General features: G+C 47.3%; 2 protein-coding genes across 4 annotated transcripts in view; both read left to right on the top strand.

Moving 5' to 3' along the window:
• The first annotated feature begins 338 nt into the window (after positions 1 to 338).
• On the top strand, positions 339 to 6,285 carry SLC7A3 (solute carrier family 7 member 3). Of its 3 annotated transcripts, none has more exons than XM_034649577.1 (12): positions 339 to 509; positions 1,529 to 1,903; positions 2,563 to 2,721; positions 2,905 to 3,082; positions 3,283 to 3,395; positions 3,539 to 3,761; positions 3,913 to 4,052; positions 4,177 to 4,279; positions 4,689 to 4,849; positions 5,051 to 5,217; positions 5,564 to 5,672; positions 5,810 to 5,940. In XM_034649577.1, the coding sequence occupies exons 2-12, from the start codon at positions 1,534 to 1,536 to the stop codon at positions 5,938 to 5,940; spliced, it is 1,854 nt and encodes a 617-aa protein (XP_034505468.1). In that variant the 5' UTR covers positions 339 to 509; positions 1,529 to 1,533. The 3 variants fall into 3 exon arrangements, with proteins under 3 accessions (XP_034505468.1, XP_002918063.2, XP_034505467.1); XM_002918017.4 differs by having other exon boundaries at positions 340 to 509; positions 1,504 to 1,903; XM_034649576.1 differs by lacking the exon at positions 339 to 509 and having other exon boundaries at positions 1,534 to 1,903; positions 5,810 to 6,285.
• TEX11 (testis expressed 11) overlaps positions 5,593 to 11,963 on the top strand; it is a 279,061-nt gene continuing 272,690 nt past the window's right edge. The window contains exon 1 of the mRNA XM_034649574.1: positions 5,593 to 5,672. The gene's annotated coding sequence lies outside the window, so the exon portion shown is untranslated. The remainder of the gene's footprint in view (positions 5,673 to 11,963) is intronic.

The raw sequence follows: 11,963 nt of genomic DNA, 5'->3' as shown, positions 1-11,963 counted from the left end.
CCCACTGCCGCCAATCACAGATTCTGACCATTAAGGCACAAAGGTAGAAAATCCCATGGGGTCTCTGGCCAGGAAGCCTCTCATTGTCCTGCTCTGACTCTAAGCTCATAGAATGGGAAAGGGCCACCCTCTCCCCCCCCCTGCTTTCTTGCTCCTTGCCACGCTGGGCTGGCTGTTGCAAGTGGGAAGCAATCTTAGGCGGCACGCAATCCTTTTTGCAAAGCCAAGGCATGAATGAATGAGAGAGAGAGAGAGAGAGAGAGAAAGAGAGAGAGAGAGAGAGAGACTGTGTGTCTATGTGGTGTAGGGAGGATTGGGGGTGGGATTCCATGACGTTACCGGCTCCGCCTCCCGCTATATATAAGGGGGCGCTTGGCGCGCAACGACCCCAAGCCCGAGCTTTGAAGCCTGAACACCGAAGTCGGTGGCCCCAACCCAACTCGGCTTAACTCAGCCTCACCCAACCCAACCCGAGACTCTCCTCTCCCTGGGCTTGCAACAGCTCTCCGGTAAGCCTTGGGGGCCGACACGTGTGTCGGAAGGGGACGGCGAGGGTCGGGGCATACCTAGGATTCTCAGGCAACCATAGCAAGCAGTTGCATCAACGCGGCCGTGACCTGTTGCTGGGCGAGACCCCGGCCCCAGGAGCCAAGGCTCTCGTCCCCACCTCAGCCCCAGACCATTTCTGGATGAATCCGGGAGCTGAGTTGGGGGGCATAGGGTGGAACCCCTCTCTCTTGCAAGCAATTTCGGGCTGCCCTGGAGTCCCTCTCGGGGGTACATCTCCAAATCTTTAGATGTCGAAGCCCCGCCCCACTGTTGATTCTTGCTGGTCAGCCTAGCAGGGCGGGAGGAAGTGGGGGAACATTTGCTTACTCCCCTGGGCGACAGTAGCACGATTTACGCGGTGTGGGCTTGGTGAGTAGGGATGGAATCGAGGCGGTGCTCACTTTTGATCTGCGGGGGAGGTCGGTCTCCCTTGCCCCTCCCTCCCGGCAATCTAGGAACCTTGCCCATTAAGTAGCCCTTGGGGTAAGCACTGAAAAGGAACGTGGGTAGTGGATGTGACAAGCGGCTTCTGACCAGAGTTGCTGGCCACTCCTGGGGTGAGTTCTGTTGAATTTCCAAGGAGCTACAGGCCAGGGAACGGACACAGATTAGGTTCCATGGTTCCTGGGTTGGGGTCTAGGATAAACCCTAGTTTCCCCGTCAGAGAAGGAGACTGGTACTGACCGAGCACTCACGAGGTGCCAGGCCGCTTTACTGTAGGGGGCTTTCACAGGTCTTTTCTGCATTTAGTCCTTCTACAAACCTGTGAGCTACTGTTATTCCTACTTGTTAAGGAAGAAACTGAGGTTAGAGGAAGACACTTGCCTTTGTCCCTTCAATATTGTCCCCATCCCCCCATCGCTCCATTGCTTGGTGGAGTGGTATTGTCATGCACTCCTAGAGCTTAGGGATAATGAGCCCTATTGAAGGGCTTTTTGTCTTGTTTTTCACCAGATCTTAGAATCCTCTTCAATTCCAGCTAGAATGCTGTGGCAGGCACTTCGCAGATTTGGTCAAAAGCTGGTACGCAGACGTGCGCTGGAGCCGGGCATGGCTGAGACTCGCCTTGCCAGATGCCTGAGCACTCTGGATTTAGTGGCCCTGGGTGTGGGCAGCACCTTGGGTGCAGGTGTGTACGTCCTGGCTGGTGAGGTGGCCAAAGATAAAGCAGGACCATCCATTGTGATCTGCTTTTTGGTGGCCGCTCTCTCTTCTGTGCTGGCTGGACTGTGCTATGCGGAGTTTGGTGCCCGAGTTCCCCGCTCTGGTTCTGCCTATCTCTACAGCTATGTCACAGTGGGTGAACTTTGGGCCTTCACCACTGGCTGGAACCTCATCCTCTCCTATGTTATAGGTGAGATGCTGGGGCAGGGAGGGATCTGTGCACAGCCAATGAAGGGGCTTTGAGCCCGGAAGTCTGGGCGCAATGGTGAAGGGATAGATTCTTTAACATTCACAGGACTTCAGCACCCCTAAATGTGTGTGTGTGTGTTGGGGGGTTGGCTGGGAGGGTTGAAGGTGTGGAGAAATTGTTCATTCTTCTAATCTCTGTCCTGGTGTCCTAAATTGACTGGTTTTGGTTTTTAAAAAGTAAGACTAGGGGCACCTGGCTGGGTCAGTTGGTGAAGCATCCTGACTCCTGATCTTTGGGTTGTGAGTTCAAGCCCCACGTTGGGTGTAGAGCCTACTTAAAAAAAAAAAAAGTAAGACTAGGTGAAAACAGCAGGGAGTATTTGTGTGACCGGATTCCAGGGAGGGAGGAGGGGGAAGGAAACCTGACCCCCTGTTTTTCTTTTCTTTTTTTTTTTTGAGACACAGATACAGAGATAGAGAGAGCATGAGCAGGTGGAGAGGCAGAGGGAGAGGGAGAAGCAGGCTCCTTGCTGAGCCAGGAGCCCTACGTGCGGCTCGATCCCAGGACCCCGGGATCATGACCCAAGCCGAAGGCGGATGCTTAACCATCTGAGCCACCCAGGCGCCCCTGACCCCGTGTTTCTCCCTCTGCCCCCCCAGGTACAGCCAGTGTGGCCCGGGCCTGGAGCTCGGCGTTTGACAACCTCATTGGGAACCACATCTCTCAGACCCTGCGGGGGAGCATCTCACTGCATGTTCCCCATGTCCTCGCAGAATATCCAGACTTCTTTGCTCTGGGCCTTGTGTTGTTGCTCACCGGTGAGGGAAGACACAGGGATAACTGGTGGGGGCAGGGCTAGGAGGGACCAAGCCTGAGATGGGCTCGGTGGAGGCGATAATGGTGAGAAAGAAGAGAAGCTGGGCAGGAAAGGTGTGCACAGAGGTGGGAAACAAAGCTTGGACTGAGGACTTTTCTGAGTCCTGACTGCTTCTTTCCCACAGGATTGCTGGCTCTGGGGGCTAGTGAGTCAGCCCTAGTGACCAAAGTGTTCACAGTGGTGAACCTTTTGGTTCTCGGTTTTGTCATCGTCTCTGGCTTCATTAAGGGGGACCTACACAATTGGAAACTCACAGAAGAGGACTACAAGCTGACCATAGCTGGACTCAATGACACCGATAGGTCAGGAGGTTCACTCCTGGGGGCTGCAGAGCTGGGAGCATGATGCGGAGCCAGGGGGGTCCATGCTGAGGGATTGGGTTGGGGAGGAGGAGTGGGGAGTTGAGGTCTCAAAGACCTGGCTGAGTAGTTTGGCATTAGAGAAGAGGCACAGAGGTGGCTGAACACACCTTTACCTTTTCCATCCCTTTCTTCCACTTCAGCTTGGGCCCTCTGGGCTCTGGAGGATTTGTGCCTTTCGGCTTCGAGGGGATTCTCCGTGGAGCAGCTACCTGTTTCTATGCGTTTGTTGGTTTCGACTGTATCGCTACCACTGGTAGGTAACACAGTCACTGTGGTTCTGTGGTTCTGTCGGGGGCTGGGGCACAGTGCGTGTTCAGGTGGCATGCACATTGCGGGGGGTGGGATAGAGAAGCCGGCCTGCTTCCCTGATTCGGAAACTTGTGCCCCTTCCTGCAGGCGAGGAAGCTCAGAATCCCCAGCGTTCCATCCCTGTGGGCATTGTGATTTCACTGTTCGTCTGCTTTTTGGCATATTTTGGTGTCTCTTCGGCACTTACGCTTATGATGCCTTACTACCAGCTTCAGCCAGAAAGTCCCCTGCCTGAGGCCTTTCTCTATACTGGATGGGCCCCGGCCCGCTACGTTGTGGCTATTGGATCCCTCTGTGCGCTTTCTACCAGGTCAGTGGCGAACGATTGTTCTCTGCGGTCGGAGTCTCAGGCTTTAGCATTCAGTGCTTGCGAGTAGCCCTTAAAAGGGCTGTGAGGAGAAAGCTGCGTTGGGACAGAGACCGCAGCGAACTCATGCCACTCTGGCCCTTCCTCTCTCCAGCCTGTTGGGCTCTATGTTCCCCATGCCTCGGGTGATCTATGCGATGGCAGAGGATGGCCTCCTGTTCCGCGTCCTTGCCAGGGTCCACACGGGCACACACACCCCCGTCGTGGCCACTGTGGTCTCTGGCATTATTGCAGGTAAAAACCAACCAACCAACCAACCAACCCAACCTGGCTTTGCCCTTCCCCTAGTTGTTTCACCAATTCCCTTAACTGTGCTCTTCCCTTCTCTCATTTCTTGTTTTCTGCCCACCAATTTCAGCATGCATGGCATTCCTCTTTGAACTCACTGATCTTGTGGACCTCATGTCAATTGGGACCCTACTTGCTTACTCTCTGGTGGCTATTTGTGTTCTCATCCTCAGGTGAGACTCCCTCTGTAAAGTAGGATTGGGGTTTTTTATTCTTGGATGAGGAATGATGGGGATCTGTTCCTGCCTTATCCTGACTCTCCTTGAGGAACATGGACAGCCCAGCCGGCCAAAAAGAGCTCGTACCCTTAATGATTATGAGGGAGGTTCAGCTGCGTGGGAGAAGATGGGAGTGTTCTTCTTTTTTTTTTTTTTAAAGATTTTATTTATTTATTTGAGAGAGAAAGAGCGAGAGAAAGCATGAGCAGGGGGAGGGGCAGAGGGAGAAGCAGGGAGCCTGATGCAGCACTCGGTCCCAGGACCCTGGAATCACTACCCGAGCTGAAGACAGACGCTTAACCACCTGAGCCCCCAGGCGCCCCTGAGGGCTGTTCTTAATCCTGCCTTCTTCCTCTTGCCTCAGGTATCAGCCTGAGCTGAAGAATGAGGACGATGAGGTGGAGCTGCAGGAGGAGAAGATCACTGAAGCAGAGAAGTTGACCCTCCAGGGGCTCTTCTGTCCACTCAACTCCGTCCCCACTCCACTCTCGGGCCAAGTTGTCTATGTGTGCTCCTCATTGGTTGGTGAGCAGTGGAATTTTTCTCTAGGGTGGTGGTTTTGAGGTCAGCATGACGGGTCTGGGGGTGGGGTGAAGGGAGTGTGTGGCATTTGGTGGCTGAGGATGAACTAGAGACAGCGTGACCTTCCTTGGAATGGGGTGCCTAACGTCTTCACGTGCTGGTCTCAAGAGTTGGTTTTGCTGTTTCTCACCTTGACCCTTGAAGCTCTGCTGCTGACTCTTCTTTGCCTGGTGTTGGCCCAGTGGCCCATCCCACTGCTTTCTGGAGACCCAGTGTGGACTGCAGTGGTTGTGCTGCTGCTGCTGCTCATTACTGGGATCACTGGGGTCATCTGGAGACAGCCACAGAGTTCCACTCCCCTGCACTTTAAGGTAAATGACCTTTCTTTCCACCCGCCCGTCCATCCAGCTCAGAAGAATCGGCTCCAGATGCCTTGTGGTCTGGTAGGGTTCATAAATATTCTTTCATTGGACAAGGAAGGAAAGGTACAGGAGATACCTAGGCCAAAGACGACTTCTCTCGGTATTTCCTTTCTAGTTCTATTTTCCCCAAGCTGTGTATCCTTGGAGTCCTGTGTGAGGCACATTAAATGAGTGGGAATTGAAATATACAAGCTGAGTAGGAGTCGGGCCCTCCCTTTCCTGGCCTGAGTAGGTTAGGGATCTCTTTCTAGGTCACCTCATGGTATATACAAAGAAGGTTTTGCTTTGTTCCCAGGTACCTGCTTTGCCTCTCCTCCCACTCATGAGCATCTTTGTGAATATTTACCTTATGATGCAGATGACAGCTGGCACCTGGGCCCGATTTGGGGTCTGGATGCTGATTGGTAGGTATCTACTTGGGAAGAGTAGTCCTCTTGGGTGTCCTACCCCAGTTCTTTTCCCTCTTGGTCTCACGTAGGGAGACCTATGAAGCTTTTACAGGTCACTATTTCCCTACCTCACGGCTGCTTTTCCCCACTAGGGTTTGCTATCTACTTCGGCTATGGTATCCAGCACAGCCTGGAAGAGGTTAAGAATGACCAAGCCCCACTCAAGTCTAGGGCCAAAACTGTAGACCTTGATCTCAGCAGTGCCTGTACACACTCGATTTGACATCATCGCACGTGAATGCTGTCTGGTTTCCCTGCACAATAATGGAGAGTACCCGTGAGCACACAGGAAGCTAGGGCTCCCATGGGATGTTGGTGGGGGACCACTAACAGCTCTGTATTTATTGTGGAGTGAAGGATGTGTCTTTGCTGTTTCTCATCTTTTTTTTTTTTATTTTTAGTGGTCTGCTTTTCAATTGTGTCTGTAGCTGCTTACTGGCTTTTACAAAATTATTATTAAAAAGAAACTAGAAAAAGAAACTATGTCTTGTTCTTTGCTTGCTGGCAATGATGCGGAGCCTGACTCAGTGTGGAGAGCTTCAGATAAATGTCCTGTGTTTGCTCCTATCGCTGCAGAAGTATCTTGTTGTGCCTGTGTGTGCTCTTTGTTGGCTCAGCGTTTGAGGAGGGAGACCACTTGTCAAGTCTAGTCACACTTAAAGGAATGATCTTGAGATAGGTTTCCCTCTCTCTATACTAAAGGTTAGCTTCTGAATAAGTAGGACAGCAATACTTGTCTTTGGGATTTGGGGGTGGACTCTGATCTCAACACTGGCATTGGTCAGGACCTACACTGAGACCATTGTCCTGTGTTCCACCCCTTCGAGTTGGACCAGACCCAGCCTCTTGTGACTGCCTGGGTAACGGAAATTTTGGCTAGGGTATTTGGCACTGCTGGGAGGAGGGGTGGACAATAGTGGGGTTTGGTAAAGGACTGTATGGTTATATAGATAGCGATTGTTGTAGAAGTAGTAAGGCAGCAGAGGTCAGAGCTTTGCTCAGACTGAGAACTACCCATTCATCCGTTTATTCAACAAACCTACGTGGAGCTCCTGTTAAAATGTTAGGCCCCGTGCTGGGGGCTAGGGATACAAATATGAATAAAACCTCTAGTCCCTGCCCTCAAGGCACTCACCATCTAGAGCGGGAGACAAGCAGGTACACAAGAAACAATAGGACTTATACCAGGGGAGGGGTAAGTGCTGATTGCTACAGAAACACAAAGAAGGACATGTTTGACCTGAGTCTTGAATAGGTATTCCTGATGTGGACTGAGGGGAGGGCTTGTTTGTCAGTGAGTAGGGTGCACAAAGTCACGAAGTCTGAAAAAGCATATTCTATTTGGAGGTATGGCCTGGAGTTTACTGTGGCTGGAGGGTGGCCTGTATGGGCTTGTGAAATACAACAGAGACCATATGAACCATATGAATGGCTTTGTATATCCCACCAGGGAATTCGATGTTATCTTTATAAATGCTGCACGTGTGGAGGGGAGGGGGCAGGTACTGAAAGGATTCTAATTGAGGAAGATGGTTGGATTTGTTAGTCTGGCAGCAAGGGGGATGCTTCGGAAGAGGCTGGGGGTTAGAGCAGTCACCATTTAAGTCGCCATTTAAGCATTGTGTGACATTGCTAGTAATTAGTTGGGAAGACATGGCGATCATTTGGGTAAAATATTTCAGGGTTCTTGGTCAGTTGGATGTAGGAGGTAAGAAAGAAGTGGATGGCTTAGATTTCTGCATGCAATTTCTGATTGAATGATCAAATTATTAGCCAAGATGGCAAAAGAGGAGTAGCATATTGGGGGAAAGATGAATTCAGATCCGGCTATGCTAATTTATAAACATACATGAATTTTAGCTTCATGTAGCTGAAGATACGTAATCAACAACTGGAACTTGAAGTTAGGCTAGAAGTCTAGGCTAGAGTTAAAGATTTGGGGGCCATCAACTCAGCACACACGTGTATGTGAAGCAAATTTTAGGGGCGCTTGGCTGGCTCAGTAGGGCATGTGAGTCTTGATCTTGGGGTTGTCATTTCGAGCCCCACATTGGGCTTAGGGATTACTTAAAAGAAACCTCTAGGATAAATTATATAATTTTCTTTTTCTTTTTTTTTCTTTTTTAAAAGATTTTATTTATTTATTTGACACACAGAGAGAGCCAGCCAGAGAGGGAACCCAAGCAGGGGGAGTGAGAGAGGAAGAAGCAGGCTCCCAGCGGAGCGGGGAGCCCCATGCGGCGCTCAATCCCAGGACCCTGGGATCACTCCTAGAGTGGAAGGCAGACGCTTAACAATCGAACCACCCAGGCGCCCCTAATTTTCTTTATATACAAAGAGCTCTAACAAATCAGTAGGATGAATAACCTGATAAATGAATAAAGATTGTAAATATTTTTCAGAAAAAATACATAACAACAAATACTGCTCCTCAGCCTCACTCATTAAAGAAATGCAAATCAAAACAACAATGAGATCTCAGTTCTCACCTTACAGACCAGCAAAACAAATTTTTTGAAGATTTTATTTTTAAGTAATCTCTACACCCAGTGTGGTCTCACAATCCTGAGGTCAAGAGTTGTGTGCTCTTCCGACTGAGCCAGCCAGGTGCCCCCCAGTAAAACAAAGTTCAATGACTAGGTGTTGGCAAAAGTGAGGGGAAACAGACAGTCTTATGCATCATGGGGATTTACATTGTTGTAACGTTTGTGGAGAGTAATTTGATAATATAAGAATTAAAAACATTCCTTTCGGTCTGACAATTCCACTTATAGGAATTTAAAAAATTTCACTTACATAAGGATATTTACTGTGACATTTGAATACAATAAAACTTGGAAGCTACCTAGTGTGCGTCAGCAAGGAACTAGTTAAGTTACAATACATTAATTTGGTGGAATATTTATAGAGCCAGTAAAAAAATGAGAATTGTATATGCCAAGAGGTGATAATGGAAAGCTCTCCAAGATACACTATTATGTAGGAACAAAACAAAATGGAACAAAAACCCCAAGGTGCAGAACATTTGTGTGAAAGAACAAAGGAGAATATATTTATACATAATTTTTTTCTGGAAAAAATATACAGGAAACTTAACCTCTGGTTTTTCTTCTGTACTTTTTCAGTTTTCCTAACCAGATACAAACATCACTTTTTTCATTCCTTTTATAATCATCATCACAATAAAAGAGTGGGGGAACTCTAACATTTAAGGGATGAAAGAGGAAGATTCAGCATAAGAGATGGAAGGAATGACTGAGGAGACAGGACAGTGATGTGGAAGTAAGACTAGGGAGGAAAGAACTTTCCAGGAACAGTCTACAATGCCAAATGCTGCCTTAGAGAGCCAAGTTAAATAAGATAAGGACAGAAGAGGTTTCATTGGTTTTGTCAGTTAGTAGGTAATTGATCTTTTCAGAGTAGTTTTGGTCAGATGATGGGAATGGGGGCCATATTGCAGTGGGTTGAGTAAATGGAGGGTGAGGAAGCAGATAGAGCATTTCAAACCAGTAGCCAGAGGGAGTTGAGATGTTTTTGTTTTATAAGATGGGCTATTGTATTTTTATGCTTAACGAAGATTGTCAATGGAGAAAGTGAATACATTTTTGTACTACTGTTTAAATAAATCATTTATGAAGGATGGCCTAGTTCTCTGATTTGGTTTTCTAGTCTTTTTTTATTCAGTGCAATGTTTCCCGGACTGCAGACCTTCAAGGAATTTTTCTCTATTTGTGTAATTCCTGTAATGTTAAAAAAAACCCTCACTTTTTAAAGCTTACATTCACTTATTTTAAAAATTTTATTTGTTAAGTTTTATTTAAGTAATCTTTGTACCCAACCTGGGGCTCGAACTCATGACCCCAAGGTCAAGAGTCGCATGCTCTTCCGAATTAGCTGGCCAGGTGCCCCAATACACTTATTTTAAAAGGAAAACATTTTACTGCTATCATACTTGGAAAGCCAAGTATTTCCCTAAGACACATTAAAATAAATATCCAAGTATTTATTTTTATTTTTTTTAAAGATTCTATTTATTTGACAGAGACAGTGAGAGAGGGAACACAAGCAAGGGGAGTGGGAGAGGGAGAAGCAGGCTTCCCGCCAAGCAGGGAGCCCGACGTGGGGCTCGATCCCAGGACCCTGGGATCATGACCTGAGCTGAAGGCAAGTGCTTAACGACTGAGCCACCCAGACACCTCTAAATACCCAACTATTAAAAAATGTTTGGCTGTGTACCCAATAATCCTTAAATGCCATTTAGCTTTCCATGGTTTCAGTTACCTCTCGTCAACCATGGTCTGGAAGCAAATGGTCCTCCTGATGTATAGTCAGAAGGTCAATGGTAGCTTGAAGCTGCATCACAGTGCCTGTGTCATTCACCCCACTTCATCTTACCATGTAGGCATTTTATCATCTCACATCATCACAAGAAGAAGGGTGAGTACAAGATCTTTTGAGAGAGGCCACATTCATGTAATATATAGTATATTGTTATGATTGTTCTATTTCATTACTGTTAATTTTTATTGTGCCTAATTTATAAATAAACTTTATCATAGCTATGTATGTATAGGAAAAAACAGTACATACAGTGTTCACTACTATTGGGTGTCAGGCATTTACTGGGGGTCTTGGAACATACCCCTGTGGATAAGAGGGGACTATTATTTACTGAACTTCAGAAACACCTAGGCAGTTAGTGAATAATCTCTTTAGGATGCTATGCTTGAAGATGGAGTAAAAAATTGCTTTAGGCATGGTCTAATCTTAATCCTCAAGGAGTCCCAAATTGTCCCAAATTGTCCCAAATATGTGAAAAGACACAAAGTAGGAAATATTAAGTGTCCTAAGAGAGGTGTGCATGAAATACCATGAAAACTCACATCAGGGAGTTCTGGGAAGTCTTCATGGAGGTTGAGGCTCTTAATCTGGGGCATAAAGGATAGGTAAAATGTGTAATTTCAGAAATTGGGCTAGAGCATTTCAGGAGGCGGGAACCTTGTGCATAAAGACAAGAAGTTGAGAAAGTTTATAGTTTGGTTTGCCTACAGCCTACGATTTTGAAGGGATGAAGTGGAAAAATAAGGCAGGAAAGGTAGATTCCAGTCAGACTCTTGAAGGCCATTAATTTCAGGGCTTGCAATCAAAGGGCAAGGAAGGGTGTGGATGAGAGCGTTCTAACAATTAAGAAAAGAGTGGTTCTGTGATTCGGTTCAATGAATTATACCTCAGCTACCCAGTCACATGGTTATACTCTAGATCTTGACAGAATGATACCTCTGAAATCACTAACTCAAGTATCAAGTTCTCCGTCCACAACTTCCCAAGCTTCCACAGCTTACTTGCTCAAGTAACCCCGCTACAATAATTCTCTGACCTCATGAATCTCCTAACTCATTCTCCCCTCCCACATACACATTCTCTTTTTTTATCGGTTTCTGCCAATCTTTGCTTGCTCCCTTTCCCACTTAAATTCCTGAATTTATTATCATTATGACTCTTGCAAATACCTTCACCTCCCTAGGCAGTACCCCAGAGTACTACACCCCGCCCCCAGAGGAATCCAAACATCACACCTGTGCAGTTCAGGATTTTTGGAGGCAATCCTAAACCTGGGCAGCTTAATGATCATCAGCCTTCACTAGGTCCTCAGCACTACCCTGGGAACCTTTTTTTCCTCTCCGATTCCCCTCTCTATAACAACCGGTTCTTACCTTCTTCACATTCTTCAAATCTCTCCCTCCTACTCTCTGCTTTTGACGTTGCCTCACACTTTATTGAGAAAATACATGCCCATCAGATAAAAACGCCCTCATCTTCCTGGGATTTTTTTTTTTAATGAAAATAGCTTCTTGGGGCGCCTGGCTGGCTCAGTTGGTAGAACATGTGACTCTTGATCTTAGGGTCATGAGTTCGAGTCCCACATTGGGTATAGCGATTACTTAACAAAACAAAACAAATAAAATGACTCAAAAGATTATTTAAAAAAGAAAGTTCAAAGGGGTGCCTGGGTGGCTCAGTTGGTTAAGTGTCTGGCTTTGGCTCGGGTCATGATCTCAGGGTCCTGAGATCGAGCCCTGTGTCAGGCTCCATGCTCACTGGGGAGTCCTGCTGCTCCTTCTCCCTTTGTCCCTCCCCCTGGTTGTGCTCTCTCTCGCTCACTCTCAAATAAATAAATAAATAAATAAGATCTTTTAAAAATGTTAAAATAGCTTCTCTTTCCCCCCCCCAGTGATAAAAATGTAT

The sequence above is a fragment of the Ailuropoda melanoleuca genome, chromosome X, assembly GCF_002007445.2.
Source record: "Ailuropoda melanoleuca isolate Jingjing chromosome X, ASM200744v2, whole genome shotgun sequence".
Classification (NCBI taxonomy): Eukaryota; Metazoa; Chordata; class Mammalia; order Carnivora; family Ursidae; genus Ailuropoda; species Ailuropoda melanoleuca.
This window is presented reverse-complemented; position numbering and strand designations above follow the sequence as displayed.

What these genes read in the sequence shown, in the direction of transcription:
- SLC7A3 (XM_034649576.1), top strand. Translation starts at nt 1,534, where the DNA reads ATGCTGTGGCAGGCACTTCGCAGATTTGGTCAAAAGCTGGTACGCAGA. An exon ending in CCTTGTGTTGTTGCTCACCG is followed by an intron (nt 2,722 to 2,904) that starts GTGAGGGAAGAC and finishes TCTTTCCCACAG; the next exon opens with GATTGCTGGCTCTGGGGGCT. An exon ending in TGGGGTCTGGATGCTGATTG is followed by an intron (nt 5,673 to 5,809) that starts GTAGGTATCTAC and finishes TTTCCCCACTAG; the next exon opens with GGTTTGCTATCTACTTCGGC.